The following is a 21,634-nucleotide window of genomic DNA, read 5'->3' as shown; positions in this document are numbered from 1 at the left end:
ATTATCAAATATTTTTGTAATTTAAAACTGCTTAAAAGCCAGTAATAAATTTAACTAAGAGAAAGAGACATTTCTTGAGAAAGAACTCTATGACAACCTTAGCATTTGAGTTTTAATATTAGTAACTATAATAATTTATGTTCTTCCCACAGGGTAGGTTAACTATAATTTGTGAATATATATTTATATAGCAATCTATTAAGACTTTGGAAAAATATTTAAAGTGATATAGCACAGAGACAGTTATTAAAATTCCTTAAATCCTGCAAACTTACCATCTGTACACTTTTTTCCAATTCCTGGGGAATTGCAAATGTAGATGAAGGAGCCTGAGTAAGAGGCCATGCTCCAGCCTAGAAGAAAAAAAGTAAAATAAAAAAGTATAATAGACAAACATCTAATTTGAAAGTAAGTATTTATAAAATGATTTGAACAACTAAAGCACCTCTTTTTTCCTTCCTCAAAATGTGAATAAAACCCATCAGCATTACTATCATGGCACATTTCATTCCAAACTAATATAACACATAACTTTAGAAGCTACAATCCATTGATTGAAAGAAATGTAATCAGGCCTCCATTTATTAATCCTTTGGATCAGGCTATTTGAAATGATTTGTAAATGCCTACAATAAAACACGTATTCATACCTGTAGAACATATATTTGAAAACTAATTCCCAAATCTATTACTGTGTCTTGATTTTTGATAAAATTGTTGAACTTATTGTTGAGATCAGCACTGACACTCATATCTGTATACATCCGATGTAGCTTGCTGGTAAACTCATAACCACACGCTTGCTGCAAAAACAGTTTTTAAAAAAATACGTGATTTAAAAAGAAAAATAATAAACCATATTAATTAATAAGAACTTGTTACTATTGCTAGGTCTATGGTCAAGGGTCTGCATGTTATATTCAAGTCTACTATACAGGAAAATTATCAACTACTGAATATCTCAGGATAAATATGAATCAGCTACTACTTATTTCATCAATCTGTAAGCTAAAATGATGCAAAAATAAACTAAAATTCAACTGCATTACAAAACTTGTACTTAAAGGAGTATTTCAGGTGTGTTCATTTATAAGTAATACAAATCTTTTGTTAACACTGTTTATCGTGTAGATAAGTCTATACATATCAATATACAGGGTCTCCCCAAAAATGTATACACACTTTAACAGCTGATAGCTGTTAAATGAAAATAAAATGTATTTTAATAAACACTGCCCTTTTGGGCGGACACCCTGTATATAGAGAGATCTGTCTTTTAATATAGTATCTGAATATCCCACCATATAAATATACCATTATACATTTAACCAGTCACCTGCTGATGAATTACTTTCTATTATTATATATAATGCTGCACTGAACATCTTTTTGTGCTAGTGGAATAATTTCTAGGATGTTATCAGATCAAAGGCTTACATTACCTTTAATTTATTGATCATGGCTTCTTCAGAATCCATAGACATAGATAACCCATGAATTAAACGTTTCGCCAGCATTCTTGCGTAGAACTATATTAAAAAATATTTCTAAAGATTACTTTATTTCTGATGACTTAAATTTCAAAAATAAATCAAATCTGACTAAAACAAATAAAACTTCTCTATTCACAACTTACCTTTTGAAAAACATCCTTATCATCGATATATTTGAAAACAGTAATGAAGCTGGTGAGTTTGTCTTCCACTTCATTTTCAGTCATCCCCTTTGCTGATTTCTTTAGTAAGTTGTCACAATACTTAGCAAGCTCAAATAGAAATTGACAATAAATCTTATAAAGGGCCCTTCTGTCATGCCTCAAAAGAGGCAAAATGACAATAGTACAAAATATCAATGGATAGGGTCTCTGCCATTCTAAAGCTTATGTTTTAAAAATTATGAACATGCACTAAAGAATTTTAAAAATATGTCACAAGGCAAATAAAAAAAAAAAAACTATAAACAAGTAAAAAATCTAATCAACACTTAGTGAAAAATAAAACACTAATATAAGCAACAGAAGTTTCAAAAGAACACCTAGATGAGTTTTGAGTAGTTCTATAATTTTTGACATTAAACAAGTACTTTTTTTTATCACAACCTTATAATTAAGTTTCCTTTAATGGTTATAAAAATTAATCATCAAATTTCTCTCAATTTCAGATAAAATAAAATCTCTACAAGAAGTAATGCAAATTATTTCAAAGCAGATATACTTTAAAACCTAAACTATAGCACTCGCTTCAGCAGCACATATACAAAAATTGGAACGATACAGAGATTAGCATAACCCCTGCATAAAGATGCACACAAATTAGTGAAGAATTCCATATTAAAAAAAACAAAAAAAACCCAAACTTTATACAATGAAGTATTTTTTCCTTCAGTTATTTCTTAAGAAAAGGCTATAGTGTATATGGCCTACTGCATTCCTTAAATAAATGTCAAATTACATATGATGTAGATAATCATTTTTATTTTTGATAATTTAGTTTCGTGTGTTTTTTTTCCCTGAAAAATGCTACAAAAAATTAATTTAACAGTCTCAGTTTTCATTTTCTAATATTGATGTTTCATAAAATTATTTTTAAGCAATCATCAAACTTACCAATTCAGGAGCTTTGCAAACAGATTTGGGTTCTCTGTAATTTACAACTGATGTAAGAGCCTAAATAGAAAACAGGCCAGTAATTAGCCACCAGTAATAGGGTATAACCTGCACATCCACAAATTATTACCCCACACAAAACACAGCATTTTGGTCGTAGTTTGTTAATTCTGTTTTCATTTTGAACACAGGGTAAACTCCTCTAACTGTATGCCTGGTGATAGTTATAGAACAATTATATATGCTGTTCCTACTGAAAGCTCTTCTTTATAACATATCACTGATATCTGAACACAGATAAAATAAGACTACACTTTTAAAAATCTTATAACAACCATATAAGCAAATTTCCTTTAAAGTATACCAAAATTCAAAAGTTTGCAAAACATACTTATTTTCTTACAAATATTATTTAATATAGCCTAAGTATTATATTCAAAGAAAAAAATCAGCACTAAAATATTAATATTATACCTGTTTTTTAGAGCATATGTGTTTACTAACGATGCCCCTTATAATCATTATTCTCATAATCATGAGAAATTCAATTCCCATATAATTCAAACACTCAATTTAACCATACAGTTATTAATTTGAAAGTTGTTATTTTGATTTTCACATTTAAATTAGTTAATCTCCATGTCAAGATTAGAAATCTCGTGATTAAAAGCCTCAATCCTGAAACTGCCTTAAAGAATAAAGAGAATTCTAGTTAACCCTTATACAACATGGGTTTGAATTTCATGGGTCCACTTATACCCAGATTTTTGTCTATAAATACTGTAAATGTATTTTCTCTTCCTTTAGATTTTCTTAGTAACACTTTCTATTCTCTACTTACTTTATTGTGAGAATATAGTATATAATAAATATATAGAATATGCGTTAACCGACTATGTTATTAGTAAGGCTTCTGGAAATATCAGTAGGCTATTAGTAGTGAAGTTTTTGGGAAGTCAAAAGTTAAACACGAATTTTCAACTGCAGGGGAGGGGTATCAGGGCCCCATCCCCTGTGTTGTTCCAGGGTCAACTGTGTATATATATAAATTCCCCAACTTAAGATGATTTTTATGATTATTTTACTTTACAATGGTAAGAAAGCCATATGTATTCAATAAACTGTGCTTTGAATTTTGATCTTTTTTGGGGTTAGTGATATGTGGTACAATATTCTCTCCTAATGCTGGGCAGTGGCAGTGAACCACAGCTCCCAGTAAGCTGTGCGATTGCAAGGGTAAACAACAGATACTCTACCATGTATTAAAGTGTTACAGACCAACTATAACTAATGGAAGTGTTCTGAGAACATTTAAGGCAGGTTCAACTAAGCTATGATGTTCAGTAGGTTAGGTGTATTAAATGAATTCTGACTTATGGTATTTCCAACTTATGATGGGTTTACCAGGACATAACCCTGTCATAAGTCGAGAAGCATCTGTAGATAGAGATGTTATTAAAGTTACCTTATCCAAAGCACTCATAAAGTGCTGATCACCATTCAAAACAGTGTTGATAAGTTGAACAAATTTACCATGTACTTCCAAAACTGACTCCACAAATAGTGTTGGCATCTAGAAATATAAAATACAAATTACAAAAATACATTTTAAGAAGTTCAAGGATATAATTAGGCTTATTAAATAGTCATTTTATTAAGAGTAAAGTTTTTCCCAAGAAAATTAATGTTACACACACACACACACACACACTTCCTCAAAAAAATATTTTTTAGCTAAAATTGTCTTAAAAATCTAAAACTTTGATGTTGAAATTAGCTGTCACTCAACACCAGCAATGCAGGGCTGTAATTCCTCTGCCAGAAGAATCCACTAAAAACACACTTCTCTCTGATGGTAGAATACTATATCTTAAGGGTAACGATTCAGTCTCTGAACCACCAAGCGTATCACTTTCATAGAGGATTATTATATAAACAAAAACTGCCTTCAAAGCCACTGAAGGCTGAGAAAGAGCAGAGTTCAAAAGCAAGTATCTGTGAAAATTGAGACCCCCGGAGCTGGGCAATTCCCAGAGGGAAGAAATCCTTAGTTGTGCAAACGTGAATTTTCACTCTTAATGGGGATAATTATAAAGTTAGTACGCAAGACAACAAAGTCAGCTAAAATTATGTGAGTCTACTACAAATGCATTCTCTTATATTTCTATCTCCCAGTCCTTGATATCAAACTCTATGCCTCTATGCCTAATGTCATTTATCACCCTGAATCTGTAAAACTAATAACATAAACTAATAAACACAATAAATAATACAGACTAATAAACATAAAAATATAAACTAATAATTCTTTAAAAATAGAAAACTTATGTATTACTGTAATAAGACATAAAATCTAAGGTTTGCCAAAGACAAATAAATGTACAACTAAAGTGATGAGCACCTAATAAATGCCCCTGAATAATGATGTCTCTACACAGATTACTGCACTAGAGACGACAGTAAATAGCTCTATTTAGGAAAAAGAACTAACATTTCATGTCACATCTATTCATCAAACATCCCTAGAAAAATCAAGATGGTCCAAGAAGATTTGATGACAGGAATACACTGATAAGAAAGATGACTTTTTGTAAACAGTCATTTGATTGTCAGGGAACTCTTAAGAAAAAAGGGTATTAGGGAAATGATGGTCACTGTTGGGTAGCAAGCATATATTTAGGGAACATTGTTTTAATCTAAATTTGCTTCCTGGGCTACCACATTCAGAGTATATATAAAGAAAGCAAACTGTGAGTTCTCTATATTACCACTGATTAACTCCATTACCACTACAACATACTAGTGCTAGTTACATAGAAATACAATTACTTAAAAACAACAAACATATTTTTCTGTGAGGTTAAGTAACAATTGCTAAATGAACACTTCAGTATAACTGAGAAGCAGCTTCTCTCATTCAATGATGTTCTAATAAAATGATAATTCCAAAATGTGTTCAACAACTCTAGGTTTGAAACATTTTAATAAAGATGTTTAATCTACTGGCACGGTAAAACTTTTCTTATTAAGAGAGTAAAGTAAAAACAAAAAACCTAACTCCGTGATAACCTGATTAAGAATTTTCCAGTTCCTTACATAACTCACATTTTCCTGAGTAAGATTACTGGTTGCTCTAAGGCCCTCATCATGGACATGATTTTGCAGCTCCTGTATCATATGAGGTAAACCAGTGGACACAGCACGGAGTAAGACATACATATTTGCCATGTCTGAGGGGGGAAAAAATTGGATATTAGATTTCCAAGTATTTCAAAAGTATTTTTAATATATTAGGTAATATATGGCCCAAAATGCAGAATCATAAAAGTATGCAGAGAAAATCTCCCACTCCTGTCTCCCAACCACCCAGTCCTCTTCCCCATGGGAAAATAATTTTGGGGTTAATATCTTTTCAAAGCTGTTTCATGCACAGTTGGGCAAATACATATATTCTTTTCTCTGCCCTGTTTTATAAAATAGTGTAGTGTATTTTGTGTATTATTTGCAACTGCAGAACACAACATTTTCACTCAGATATCTTTTTTATACCAGTACACTCAGTGTTTCTTCGTATTTTACAACTGTACAGCACTCCATTATATATCACAATTACTTAACAACTGATGGAAATTTGGTTGTTTTCAATCTCTTGATACTACAGTGTTACAATTAATAGTCCTGTATATGGACAAGAATATCTATAGTGTAAGTCCCTAGAAGTGGTATTGCTGTGTCAAAGCTTAATCTTCTAGAAGGATCCTTCTAAACAGAGCTCCCCATAGCAGGAAGCTCCCTTGCCAAAAATGTGTTATCAAACACTTTGACCTTTGCCACTGACAGGTGAAAAATGATGTCTCAGAGTAAAGGCTTTAAACTTTTATTGAAATATAACATGCATACAGAAAAGCAAGTGAACATAAACACCCCCTCACGTAATCACCACCCAGGGTAAAAAATAGACATTACCTACACCTACAAGTCCCCTTTACACCTCTTCCCAATCACTACTCCTCTTGCTCTTCTGCAAAGGTAATCACTGTCATAAGTACTAAACCACAGATTAGTTTTGCCTGTTTTGAACTATTTATAAAAATGGAATCATACAATTCTATACTGTACTTTATCCATTCTACTGTTATTGGACATTTATTTCCAGTTTGGCTATGACAAACAATGCTGCTATGAATATTTTTGTATGTATGTGCATGCTCTTTTGGCAAGGAATTACATGTATAGGAGAGAAATGGCTAGACTGTAATGTATGCATATTCAGTTTTAGCAGTTAATGTCAGTTTTTCAAAGTGGTTGCATCACTTTACACTCTTAGCCCAGTGTATAACAAGTTCCCACTATTCCATATCCTTCCCAACACTTACTATTATTATTACTTTTTAGATTTTTAAAAATTGACATTTAGAAAGAGAGGGGGAGGGAGACAGAGAGAGACGATGTGAGAACCGATTGGCTGCCTCCTGCATGCCCCCTACTGGGGATCAAGCCCATAAATCCAGCATGTGCCCTGAATGGGAATCAAACCAGCAACCTTTCAGTGCACAGGATAATGCCGAACCAACTGAGCCACACTGGTCAGGGCCCAACACTTATTATTTTTAATCTTTTAAATTTTATATCAAAATAAGTATCGATAGCTTAGTGTGGTTTTAATTTGCATTCCGCTATTTTAATGAGATTAAGTTCCTTTTTTATGTTTATTGGCCATTTGGATATCTTCTACTCTCCTTTACTTGTTCAAGTTTCTTGACCATTTAATATTTAGACATAAACCTTTTTCAGTCATTGCAAATATATTTTTACCCTATAACTATCTTTTGATGATCCAGAGTTCTTAATTTTAATGCAGTCTACTTGATCAATCTTTCCTTTGTGGTTAGTGCTTTCTGTATCTTATTTAAAATATCTTTCCCTACTCCAAAGTCATGAAGTTATTCTCCTATATAATCTTCTGGAAGTATTATTGTTTTACATTTAGAGCAAAAGCCTACAATGGCCCTGGCTCAGTGGTTAGAGCATCAGCCTGCACACTGGAGGGTCTTGGGTTCGATTCCCAGTGAAGGGCATGTACCAGGGTTGCAGGTTCAACTCCTGCCCCTGGTTGGGGTGCATGTGGGAGGCAACCAATTGATGTGTCTCTTTCACATAGATGTTTCTCTCCTCCCACCCTCACTCTAGAAATCAATGGGAAAAATATCCTCACTCAAGAAAGATTAAAAAAAAAGCCTATAATGATTTGATTTTGTACATGGTGTCTTGAGGTAGAAATCAAATTTCACATTTTTCCAAATGAATATCCAGTGGACTCAGCACTGTGTTGAAAAGACTATCATCTTGTCCTGGCCAGTGTGGCTCAGTGGTTGGAGCGTTGGCCAGCACATGGAAGGGTCTTGGGTTTGATGCCTGGTAGGAGCACGTACCTGGGTTGCGGGTTCACTCCCTGTCCCAGTGGGGGCGTGTGCAGGAGGGGAACAGTCGATGTGGCTCTCTCACATCGATATTTCTTTATCTCTCCCTCTCCCCCTCCCTCCCTCCCTTCCTCTCTCCTTTCCACTCTCTCTGATAAAAGCACTGGAAAAAATATCCTCAGGTGAGAATTAACAAAAAATAAATAAATAAAAGGTATCACCCACTACTCTGCAGTACCCCTTTTGTTTTAAATCAAGCATTTTTGTATGCGCAGTTATTCCTAGGCTATTTTATTCCACTGGTCTATTTATCCTTGAACCAATGCCTCATTGTCTTAATTACTGTGGTTTTATGATAAGTCATCTATCCTGCAAAGTTTTCCCATCGTAGTGGCTGACATTGTCATGATGGCTCTTAGTCTAAGAGTACAACTTTCAGAATTAAAAAAATATATAATTGGTTTTGAGCAGATTGCCCTGGATCTGTAAATCAATGTTATTTTCAACAAAGTTATGTATAATGTTCATTATATTTTTTAAAATAAGTTTTTATTGATTTTAGAGAGAGAGAAAGGGCAAGGGAGAGAGAGGGAGAAAGAAACATCGACACGAGAGAGATGTATCGACCAACCGCCTCCTGCACGCCCCCTACCGGGGACTGAACCCACACACCGGAATGTGCCCTGAGAGTAGAACTGGCAACCTTTCGGTGAGCAGGACAACACCCAACCAACTGAGCCATACCAGCCAGGGTGTATTTTTATTTTTAATTAATTAATTATTTCAAACTATAAGAGAAAGTTTATTTACAAAGTCAGAGAGGTAGAAGTGAAGTGTAGAAGAAATGGCCTCAGGGAACAGGTACAGAAGCAAAAGAAGGGCCCTTGGAGCTTAGAAGAGAGAGGCCAGGGAAATGTGCCTGGGGGAAAGGCACAAGTGTGCACTATAGAGAGAGCTGCTGTATTTTTATTTTGTATTTCACCTATTTTGAGCGAGACTGAGAATCTCCATATATTTAAAATCTATTTACATTTCCCTTTTATATTCTTTGCCTTTTTTCCAACTGTTATTAGAACTCTTAAAGTGTTAAGGAAATTAGCCCTTGTGATACACAAAAATGTGCAAACATACTTTCTTAGGTTTGGGGGTATTTTTTTAGTTTAGAATACATTTTGAGAATATACCTGTCCAAAATAGTCTTTTGAAATAAATTTTTAATAAGATATATCAACAAATATACTAGGACTAAAATATACTTGAAATCTAAGGTAACTTGAAGACTATGTAAAAAGTGGTTTATAATTTAATTTTAATTTACATTTATATTTTGTATCACTTACCATTTTTTTTCTCTTGTCGAATGATATTATGACATTCTGCATGTAAGAACTGTAAGTGGTCTGCTACCATTCGTTGCTGACATTCATGAATCACTTTAGTATATGAACTTGGATGCAAGTATTTTCGACATCGAATTTCTTCATCTTTTAACCTACCTAGAACCTTTAGAAATATATTGTTATTGTCATAAACTACCATGAGAAAAAACTGTAATATCAATAAGTAACTTAGGCAGCCTAATTTTACTGGCTCAATTAAACATGACCAGGTAACGAAGAGGATTACATAACCAATTTAGACCCACATTCCATAAGTCATTTCAAATATTATTTAAGCTACTAGCTGTTGCCTTACATTTTCACCACAATCTTATGAAAAAGAACTAAAGTTACATGGTCTACATTTTGTCTTCATTTACTGACCATGACTATCCTATTATATAGGCAACCTAACATGCAACAGAAAAAGTGAGTCAAGATTATTAAGAACCAAAATAGGTGGACACTTTATAAATATTTAATTATTAATCTAAAAAACAACTTACATTAACTGGATCAAGTAGATTAATTATTTTATATTGGTTCCTTATAAGTGGTATGTAATGATAGTTAACTATCACAGTAATGATTTCATTAAAATTTTTGAAGGTCAAAATATATTTAGTCATACTTAAATATGTCAATCAAGACCTTTATTAAAGCTTTTCCTATATAAAAAGCACTGAGCTACAATCAATATACTGGTTAATATTAACAAGAACCAATAAAAGGTAATAGCCAGGGAATTGGGCTAATTTCTACCTCAAAACAAAACTATGTTTGCAATGAAAATCATGCCAACACAGCACATGCATATACAAATGTTTAGATTTGAAAATATTCTGTAATGTAAAGTTATGTAACTAGAGTTTCTGAACTGGTCCCAGGGGACTATGTACATTTAAGCCTTTGGGAAGTACTGCTGAGTTTGCCTGGGCATAGAAAGGTGATATTGAAAAGGAAAATGATGTTGAGAGGGGAAATAACACATCATTCCTGGACACCTCTTAGATATCTTTCAATGAAAAGGAGGCTCAAGACTGAGAGACACAGTCCTACCTTTCCCACTGTGCTACCCTGTATGTGGGACCAGGAGTTCAGGACAAAGTCACAGAAACCAAAGGTGGGGCCTAGATTAAAAGGTATTCGCCACATATTTCATAACTAAGAAAGTCATTTTGGTTATCGAGATTTTCTTTTAAAATAAAAATAGTACATAGAGGGAGACAGGCAGATACCCCAATGCATTCAATATAAAAAATTAATTAAAAATAATTCATAAAAGGATTGTCTATTAGTCATTTATAGCATACTATAAATGACTTTAATCTGTTTCTGGATTAACTAAATGCAATAGGAATTAGAGTGTGGGCCTGAGGGAGATGAGGGAGGATGAGAAAAAGAGAAAAAAAAAACAATGATAACTGGGTGGGGGGTGGGGCTGGGGTGCATATCAAGAGAAGGTAGACAAGGCTGGAGCATCTAGATGCAGGTCTCCAAACCACTGTAGCTGGGGGGAAAAGGCCAAAATTAGAAGAAAGATACAGAAAGGGAGTAGAAAGGCTACATTTAGCCTGTTAGTTTAATGAACTATTCCTATAAACCCTATTTTCCAAACATAATTTCCAATGGCCTTCCTTTTAACAGTTTGAGATATAATTTACATATCATATGATCCACCCATACAAAGTATACAATCCAATGGTTTTTGGTATATTATGTTATTAGTGCTTTGTACATTATGATAATATATAACATAAAATTTGCCATTGTAACCATTTTTAAGTATATAATTCAGTGGCATTAATTATATTCACAATGTACAATTACTTCTAAAACTTTTTCATCACACTAAACTCTGTAAACATTAAGCAATAACTCCCTATCCTTCTCTCCTAATAACTTCTAATCTACTTTCTGTCTCTACGAATTTGCCTACTCTAGATATTTTATATAAGTGGAACCATACAATATTTTTGCCAATGGCCTCTTTTTGAGAGCATCACTTAATTCTGTGAGCACTTTTCAAGATTGGATCTAGATCCTTTAACAAGAATATCAGATGCACAAAAGGGCTAAGAGCTGAAAACCACTGATTCAATGTAACATGCATTTAATAGATGGAGGAAAATGTCCCAGATGACTTACTCAAAGTCCCAGAGCTAATGAGTGACAACAGCAGGAAGAGAATTAAACAGGTCAGACTTCTAGGCCTGGGCTTTATGAAATACATAACAGCTTATCAGTAAGTAACGATATTTATTGACCTACGTTCTATGGAGACATACTATAGCTATTCTACTCACATTTATCTTTCTTGGCTAAACTAACAAAAATCGTCCTATAATAAAATGCCTGAAATCCAAAACTGCAGATGAAATGAACCCCCTTAAATTTTCTAATATATCTTGTATGATGACTAAATTTATATACTATGACTATTCTTTTAATAAGAAAATACACATAGAATTTTAGATATGGTAATCAATGTGTGTTGGTTTAATGATTTAGTTAAAATTTCTTGTGGAGAAATTAAAAATTTTTTCAGCCTTCCAAAAACTTAACAGACTGATCTAAGTATCTACAGATTATATTTTTCCTTATTTTTCTTCCATTTTAAAGGAAGAAAGATAAAACCTAAATACTAGCATCTATACATATCCTATTCCCTAAACATATCCACAAAGCATAAAATATAGATTGTGACCAGAATGTGAGTACAGAGTACATGTTAATTTTAAAGACAAGCAAACTGACCGGGCTGATTTGCTCAGTGATTAATCAACAACCCATGAACCAGGAGGTCATAATTCGATTCCTGGTCAGAACACATGGCCCAGTTTTGGGTTTGATCCCCAGTAGAGGGCGTGCAGGAGGCAGCTGATCAATGACTCTCTCTCACCATTGATGTTTCTCTCTCTCTCCCTCTCCCTTCCTCTCTCTGAAATCAATAAAAACATATTTTTTAAAAAAGACAAGCATATCGAGCAATCAGGATTTATCAAAAAGCATCAACCATGATAAAAATCAGAACAGCACTTGTTCTCATAGAATATGCTATAGCAAGAAAAATGATTTATCAATAGGTATTATACATTAACTATAACTGAGTAATGACCAAACAGAAAACTTTTTTCAGCAAAAAAATTTATTAACTAAGAAAACTGTTACAGAAAACCATGCCTGATATATAATAGATGATGTATTTAACATGTTTTCTATCTTACCTTTTCCATATACTGTGAGCAGTTTGATTCCTGTAATAAATTTGAAGCTTCTTGTTTGTAATACTCTCCTGTTTCAGTCAGAAAGGGGGACTCAAAGATTTCCTGATAAAACTAAATAAATCAATTAAAATCATATTGAAAAAATTAAAACAAGTAATTTAAGAAATTAAAGGTTTGATTACTCATGTTTTTAAAGGAGGCTTTTTACCTTTAAGGGGAATTTTTTCTTATACTGTTCAACATGAACAAAGGAGTTAATAACCCCATGGATTACTTTCTGGTTTGGGTCTTCTCCACCACGATCACTAAAAGAAGATGTAACACAAAATATTCTTGAGAACACAAATTACCTATGGAAATACCAGAGTATGGCAAAACATGACTGCTTATTCTATTAGTTGAATTAAATTGTAAAGCATTTTAATGGTCAATGCATGCATGATGCTTAAAATTTTAATTTTTTCATATAATGGTTGAATTAATATTTGATATTTAACGAACATATTAGATGTCAATTTAATAAATAAAAGCCTTAATTCTAAAATTAAACATACTCTGTTGATACTAAAATGACATTTTAATTTTAGAGTAGATATGAGCCCATTAATTCAAGACTTTAATACTGGTGGTTAAGAATATTTGAATTTTACTCGCCATAAATGCTATTGTTGTAAGATTTGGTCTGAGAAATTCAATCTTTGAACCATCAAGTATGCCTATAGTAAACTGATGGTAAGCATCCCTCAGAGGTACACTCTATAGAACACATCACTCACTTACTGAAATGAGTAAGAGCTGTTTTCTCTCTACGAGATCTACTAGAGCTGCTGAGTTGCTTTCCATTCAAGCACAAAGGTATTTCTCTATTTAGAAGTTCAGTGGGGTATGTTTTAGCATTTCTGTATTCCTTTACAATTGCAAAGTGATCTAAAATCATTTCAATTATTCACCTGACATTTGATAAGTTTCTACTTAGTCAAGGCACTACTGCGATGCAAGTCTTAATTGTGATTTAAAAAATGTGAGTATTAGCCTTTCTAATTACTGAAATAGGGAAATAAAACAGAAAAAATGTTTGCCTAAAGCCACAGTAAAACAACCTGGCCCCTAAGTTGGGAGTTTCTGACTCTAGTACTAACGCTCAGTTTAAACCATTATACAGTCAAAGGTTTACCTTTCTATGGGTAATCTTCCACCTCACTCAAAAATTTTATTTTTTTTATTAATAATTATTTTACAAAGAGAGCAACAGAAAAATGTATTACTATCATTCCCCAGTAAATGCTTTTTGCTCTTTGTAGTAGGATTTAAAATTTTTCTAACATTTAATAGAAGTATTAAGGCAATTACCTTTATATATTAGTGTCCCTCCCTGCCTCTGCATCCCTCTAATCCTCTTTCATTCTTCCTTTAATTATCTGGATATTCTGGGGAAAGTTTTTGTACATGAATTAATATGGCTATAGTAATTCTGTCAGTCATAGAATCTTAAAGTCAACGTTCTGTTATTACTAATAAGAACAATAAGGTAACATAGTAAGCTCATTTCCTCTGCTCACCTTTGTTATTTCCCTCTTAAAATCAAATGAAACCTGGTGAAATAATGATCTAACATATCTTATCTATTTGGAACACATCACTTTTTTCCTCTTTTTACTTTGCCTAGGACGAAAATGAAAATCAGCCAAGAATGAGAAATATCTGAATATTTGGAAAATCGGGTTACCTAAAATTCTTTTCATGACCAAATCCTATTGTCCCTGTTCAGCACCAGGAAAACTTCAACTCCTGCTATTCTCAGCACTCTTGACATTTGATTCTGATCCCAAAAGGCCCAGATAATCTGGATTCAGATAAGGTAATGCCTAGAAAAAACATTGATATTCCTAGTGCTTAATAACTAAGTTGTCCTCCCTATAAGAATAATATCTGAATTCAATCATTATAAATAGTATATACTTCATTTCTATTAGGCTGACAGATAATGAAAATAGAGTGACATTATGCTGACTAAATTGGTCATCTGAATAAAATCTGGTCTCATCTAAGAACAGTGGTCCCAAGAGATGAGCCTTGAGAAAAGAATAGGAAGAATTTTTAGCTCTGGCCAGATAGCTGAGTTGGTTAGAGCGTCATCCAGATACACCAAGGTTGTGGGTTCAATCCCCAATCAGGACACACACAAGAATCAACCAATGAATGCATAAATAAGTGGAACAACAAATCGATGTTTCTCTCAAATCAATTGAAAAAAGAATTTTTAGAAATAAAACTTATTATTTGATTTTAACAGGACTACGTGGAAAATGCCAATAATCTTAACAAAATTCCCAAGAGAATAAAACAACCCATCTGGGATAATGAGGACTAATAAGAAAGTTTAGCCCTTAAGATCAGGATTTTGAAGTCACACTCCCTTGGTTGGAGTTCTGGCTGTGTTAAACACTTTGGGCAGATGTTCAAACTCTTAGTACTCAGATTTCCTGCTCTATACAGTGCGCATAATATAAGTCCCTACTTCATGAGGATGTAATAAAGACTAAGTATAAGCCAAGAAAGCACATAGCACAGTACATAAGTAAACAATCAATAAACATTAGCCAGTCCTGAAAGTACTGACAGGAGCAAAATAAAACCATTTTCAACTTATTAGAGAAGATAATAAAGCTAGGAGACCAATAAACCACTGACTTTGACTTAAAATATGTTTTTATTGATTTTAGAGAGAGGAAGAAGGAGGGAGACAGAAACATCGATGAGAGAGTAACATCGATCGGGTGCCTCCTGCATGCACCCTGCTGGGGGTCAAGACCACAACCCAGGCATGTGTCCTGACCAGGAATCGAACCAGGGGCCTCTCACTACAAGGAACAACGCTCAACCAACCGAGCCACACAGGCCAGGGCTGATTGCGTGTTTCTTTTTTAATGTTTTAATTTATCTTTATTGTTGAAAGTATTACATATATCCCGTTTTTCCCCAGTGGTCCCCTCCACCCTGTACCTCCCCACCCTTACAAACCTTCACCAAACTACTATCTGTGTCCATGGGTTATGCACATATGCATATGTTCTTAGGTTAATCTCTCCCCACCTACCCACCACCCCCACCTTCCCTCTGAGATTCATCAGTTTTTTCAATGCATCTATGTCTCTGGATCTATTTTGTTCATCAGTTTCTTTTGTCCATTAGATTCCACACGAATGACATCCTGTGATACTTGTCTGTCTCTGATTGGCTTATTTCACTTAGCACAATATTCTTAGCATAATAGGTGTCACCATGCTGTCTCAAAGAGTAAGAGATCCTTCTTTTTTAAAGCTGCCTAGTATTCCATGGTATAAATGTCTGAGAAGATGCTTGATATGATTTCAATCTTCTTGAACTTGTAGAGACTTGTTTTGTGTCCTACCATGTGATCTATCTTTGAGAATGTCCCATGCGCACTTGAGGAGAATGCCTATTCTGCAGCTTTGGAGTGAAATGTTCTGTAAATGTCAATTAAATCCATCTGATCTAGTGTGTCATTTAGAGCCACTGTTTCCTTGTTGACTTTTTGTCTGGAAGATCGATCCAGTGAAGTCAGTAGGGTGTTAAACTCCCCGACTATGACTGTATTACTGTCAACTATCCCTTAAAGTCCTCCAGAATTTTTTTTTGTATATTAAGGTGCTCCTATATTGGGTACATATATGTTTACCAGGGTTGTATCTCCTTTATGGATCATTCCCTTTAGTATTACATAGTGACCTTTATTGTCTCATTATGGACTTCACTTTCAAGTCTATTTTTTCAGATATGAGTACTGCTACCCCAGCTTTTTGTTTTTTTCCATTTCCATGGAAAACTTTTTTCCATCCCTTCACTCAGTCTGTGTGTCTTTTGTTCTGAGATGGGTCTCTTGTAGACAGCATATATTTGGGTCATGTTTTATTATCCATTCAGCTACCCTAAATCTTTTGATTGGAAGAGTTAATCCATTTACACTTAAAGTTATTACTGATAGGTATGTATTTATTGCCATTTCATTATTATTTTTTTAATACATCTTTATTGATTTCAGAGAGAGGAAAGGAGATGGAGAAATATAGAAACATCAATGATGAGAGTCATTGATTGGCTGCAGCCTGTAACCCGGGCATGTGCCCTGACCAGGAATTGAACCCCGATCGCCTGGTCAACGCTCAACCGCTGAGCCATGCCCAGCCAGGCGCCATTTTATTTCTTTATGCCTGTTTCTCATTCTCTCTATTTCAACTTCTTACAGCAGTCCCTTTAACATTTCTTTCAGTGCTGGTTTGGTGACGATAAACTCCACTAGCCTTTATTCAGTCCGAAAAGCTCTATATTTCACAATCTATTTTGAATAACAGCCCTTGTTGGATAGAGTAGTCATGGATTCAGATCCTTGCTTTCATTACATTGAATACTTCATGCCATTCCCTTCTGGCCAGTAGAGTTTCTGGTGAGAAAACAGCTGATAGCTTTATGGAAGCTACTTTGTATGCAACAGATTGCTTTACTCTTGCTGCCTTTAAGATTCTCTCTTTCTCTTGAATTTTTGGCATTTTAATTATGATGTATCTCGGGGTGGGCTCTTTGGGTTCTTGCTTGGGACTCTCTGTGCCTCCTGAACTTGTGTGACTTTTTCCTTGACCAGGTTAGGGAAGTTTTCTGTCATTATTTCTTCAAACAGGTTCTCTAACCCTTATTTACTTTGTTCACCTTCTGGAACTCCTATGGTGCAAAAATTGTTACATATTATGTTGTCTCACAGCTCCCTTAAACTGCCCTCCTGTTTTTTAATTGTTTTTTCTTTTTGGTTCTCTGATTGAGAGATTTTTTCCCCACCCTTTCTTTTAATTTGCTAAACTGATCCTCAGCTTCCCCTAATCTGCTGTTTATTCCTTCCAAAGTATTTTTAATTTCTACTATGTCATTTTTAATTTCCTTCATAGTTTCCATATCTTTTCTCATGCTTTTGAGCATCCTTACAATCAGGATTCTGAACTCTATATATGATAGACTGCTTATCTCCATTTAATTTAGCTCTTTTTCTGGAGAACTCTTTTGTTCTTTCATTTGGAGCTTATTTTTATGTCTCCGCGTTTTGGCTGCCTCTTTTGGGTTCATTTCTATGTATTAGGTAGGTCTGCTAGGACTCCCAGTCTTTTTGGAAGGTCTCTGGTGCAGGCCAGCATCAGACACTGTTTGTGACTGGCCTGGAGTACCCTGTTTGGAGCAATGAGCAATCCATAGCTTGTGGTTCCCTCTACTGGGGCTGGATGTGTTTGGAAAGGACCAAGATGTATATACCAAGGTCTGCTTTTCCATGCCCTCCGCCCAGAAGCAGATGATGCAATGACTCAAAGCACCAAAAGATCCCTCTCTGACTGCAGGTCGATTGTTATTCAAAGTGTCTTAATGAGTCTCAGGCTGTGGACCATAGCAATCCCTAGAACTTTCAACCCTGGATTCTCCTCACACAGTACTAGTCCACTCTGCCCTCCCTTTGGCGGAGCCCAAGGTGAGTGGCTGCACACCAAACTTTGTGCATTGGCCCTTTAAAAGGGTACCTGCATTTCCATCTATTTCTCCCTGGCAGACAGAAACCCTACTGCTTTTCACAGCCAGATGTTTTGTGGGAACCTTTCTCAGTTCTGGAGCTCTGGGCTAGGAAGCCCAGCTTGGGGTTTAGACCCCAGAGTTCTCAGTGGGAACCCCTCATGGCTGAGATATCCCCCTGGACCTTCAGGTGCTGCCTATGGGAGCCTAGCCAGCCCTCTCCCATCTCTGCACTTCCTAACAATCTCTATGTGGTCTCCACTTTACGTCCTTGGTTATAAGGGTTCTCTCCAGCTAGTCTTTAGTTGATTCTTCAGGATGGTTTTTCTATGTTTTAGTTGTAATTCCAGTTTGGTGCTGGGAGAGTATCAGTGTAGCTTTACTTAATCAGCTGCCATCTTGGAATCCTTCTGATTGTGATTTTTAAATCAAGCTTTTAAAGCCAACTAACTGAACATTTAACTCAAGATAGCAGACCAGTTTCCTGAATGTCATTACAAGTTAAACTGGATCTCTCAAAAATCCCAATATCAGTATGCGACAATGGGTATATTAATCTCTTAGTAAAACCTTCATTTACTGCATGTTTAAAATGACAATAGACTTCCAGCAAACTAAATGCAGCCTCTTGCTCTCACCTATATCTCAGAAATGACAGTGACACTTTTTAATATTCCATTATTGGAAGTAGCCCTTGGACCTGTAGAAAGTGAAAAAAGATAGAAAGAAGACGGGATAGTATCGAAAAATAAAACTACAGACCAAAATGCACAAGACAAAAAGTTGCTACAAGGAGAGAGAGAGTGGAAGACAGGTAAGAAGTCAGATACAATGAATGTTGGATGGCACGTAGAGGTGGACAAAGCCAGCCAGGTCATCAGGAGAACAAGCCAGTCTCTGGAGCCAGGCAACAAGAGCAACTCTGTGTATGTCCCGCTGGAACAGTAAATGTGCTGCCTGAGGTGAGGAAGGGAAACCTCTGTACCCAGATGACTGCTGCAGCACTCACCTGAGAGCACCACCTAGGTTCCCCCATTGCCACCTCAAAAAGGCACTGGGAAATCAAGGAAACATTTCACCTTCAGATTAGCATGATTTAATAACTTCAAGCATTGGTGAGTGGTAGAGAAACAGGTCTTCGCAGAAACTGCTTGTGGAAGAACAGGTACTTTACAGGGCAAACTGGAAAAATTCTAAATGTACATACTCTGTAACTCCAGACAAACAGTTGGAACAAAGGTTGTATTAGTGAAAAAACTGGAAACAACCTAATATATATTACTAGGAGAACCATTTAATAAAATGAGGTAGAACCATACCAAATAGTATGTATCAGTTTAAAAAGAATGATACACACTCTATGTACTAACATAAAAAAGTTACCGCCTGGCCAGTGTGACTCAGTGGCTGAGCACTGACCCATGAACCTGGAGGTCACCGTTCAATTTCTGGTCAGGGCACATGCCTGGGTTTCAGGCTCAATCCCCAATAGGGGGCATGCAGGAGGCAGCCGATCAATGATTCTCTCACCATTGGTGTTTGTATCTCTCTTTCCCTCTCCCTTCGCTTCTCTGAAATCAATAAAAACACTTTTTTTAAAAAAAGAAATGTTACCAAGATGTGTAATTGAATAAAAAAGAAGTTAATAAGTATAAATATCATTTATGATTTCTAAAAGTTAGAAAAAAAACTCGTATTAAACCCTGGCCAGATAGCTCACTTGGTTAGTGTTGTCCCAATATACCAAGGTTGTGAGTTCAATCCACAGTCAGGGCACATACAAGAATCAACAAAAGAATGCACACACAAGTGGAACAACAAATCGATCTCTTTCTCTCTGTCTCCCTTCCTCTCTTTCTAAAATCAATTTTTAAAAATTAAACAAAACCAAAAAAACTTCAGTAAGCTAAAAAATGTTAGTATTTAGCATCAGTGGCTGATTATGAAAAAAATCAGACATTATAAAAAAAATCTACACCATTGCCAGGGGGAACCAACCTGAGTCTAAGTAAGCTCTGGACTGCCAATTTGCAATAAATATAGAGGACAATGAAACATTTAAATTGTGCCTCATGTGTACAAACAGTAAAATCTAGACCATGGGAAAGTTTAACGATCAAATAGCAAGGTTTCATCAACAAATAAATTACGAGGGGGGAAAAATGGAGGGGAAACCTATTGATTAAAAGATTTAAAAGACATATATGTAAAGTTTTGATTCTTTTAATCCTCACACGAGTATGTTTTTATTGATTTATAGAGAGGAAGGGAGAAAGAGACAAGGAAAGAGAAACATCAACTGGTTGCCTCCCGACTGGGGATTCAACCTGCAACCTAGGTATACGCCATGACTGGTAATCCAACCTGCAACCGACCTTTTGGTGTATGGGACGAGGTTCCAACCAACTGAGTCACCTGGCCAGGGCTAAAGTGTTTTTCTAGAATGGACAAGACTAAACTATAGAGTCTATGAATGCACACAATAGTGATAAAACCATACAGAAATAGAGGAAAGTGATTGCCCTAAAAGTCAGGATAGTGGCAACTTTTGGAGAGAGGGTATTAGGACACAGGCAAGGGTTTCAGGAGTGACTGGCATAATTCTATTTCCTGACTTGGGTGGTAGTAACAAGGGTATTCACCTTATAACAAAATCATTAAGCTGTACAACTATGTTGTATGATTTTCTATATCTGTATTTTATTTTACAATTAAAAAGTTTAAAAAAACGCACACAAAAAATCCCCAAAAGTCCAACAAAAAGTTATATAACAATACTAATATGTAATAGAATAAGAAAAAAGTACAAGACAGATAGCTACTATATAACAATAAAAATAATTAACCATGAAGAAAATAATCCTAACATTTATTCAACTAACAGCAGAGGCTCAAATGTGTAAAACAAAAACTAAGAATTGCAAGAAAGAAAATTAATAAATCTAAAAAAAAGCCAGATTTCAAAACACATCTCTCAGAAACAGAGAAATAACAAAAGAATAAAGACTATTGCCCTGGCTAGTTTGGCTCTGTGGTTAGAGCTTCGACCTGCAGACTGAAGGGTCCCAGGTTCGATTCTGGCCAAGGGCACGCACCTCTGTTGCAGGCTTGATGCCTGGCCTGGGTCAGGGTACAAGTGGGAGGCAATCAATTGATGTGTCTCTCTCACATCGATGTTTCTCTCTCTCTCTCTCCATTCCACTGTCTCTGAAAAGCAATGGAAAAAAATATCCTTGGGTGAGGATCAAAAAAAATAAAGACTATTAAGTTAGTTCTTTTTTTTTTACCTAAGATTATATTTTCCCCAATGAAATCTAATGCCTTAATAATTAAGAAATACAGTAACAAACATATGAACATGTCGGAGAAAACATACATTTTTCTAAATACATCTATGAATACTGTGTCAAGAGTCTGCAACCAGTCCTGGGAAAGTAA

The 21,634-nt window shown here is 35.0% G+C and overlaps 1 protein-coding gene across 2 annotated transcripts in view; it reads right to left on the bottom strand.

Moving 5' to 3' along the window:
* CUL2 (cullin 2) overlaps window positions 1-21,634 on the bottom strand; it is a 111,621-nt gene that overhangs the window by 22,569 nt on the left and 67,418 nt on the right. For both annotated transcript variants that reach the window (XM_081147752.1, XM_081147751.1), the window contains exons 7-16: window positions 12,840-12,936; window positions 12,632-12,742; window positions 9,366-9,528; window positions 5,711-5,835; window positions 4,071-4,178; window positions 2,606-2,665; window positions 1,637-1,765; window positions 1,443-1,529; window positions 651-803; window positions 276-353 (exon numbers count right to left, since the gene is read on the bottom strand). In XM_081147752.1, coding sequence (XP_081003878.1) covers window positions 276-353; window positions 651-803; window positions 1,443-1,529; window positions 1,637-1,765; window positions 2,606-2,665; window positions 4,071-4,178; window positions 5,711-5,835; window positions 9,366-9,528; window positions 12,632-12,742; window positions 12,840-12,936 — 1,111 coding nt within the window. The remainder of the gene's footprint in view (window positions 1-275; window positions 354-650; window positions 804-1,442; window positions 1,530-1,636; window positions 1,766-2,605; window positions 2,666-4,070; window positions 4,179-5,710; window positions 5,836-9,365; window positions 9,529-12,631; window positions 12,743-12,839; window positions 12,937-21,634) is intronic.

Source organism: Miniopterus schreibersii (genome assembly GCF_964146895.1).
Source record: "Miniopterus schreibersii genome assembly, chromosome: 1".
NCBI classification, from domain to species: domain Eukaryota; kingdom Metazoa; phylum Chordata; class Mammalia; order Chiroptera; family Miniopteridae; genus Miniopterus; species Miniopterus schreibersii.
Note: the sequence above shows the minus strand (reverse complement) of the source record. Positions and strands in the feature narration are given on the sequence as shown.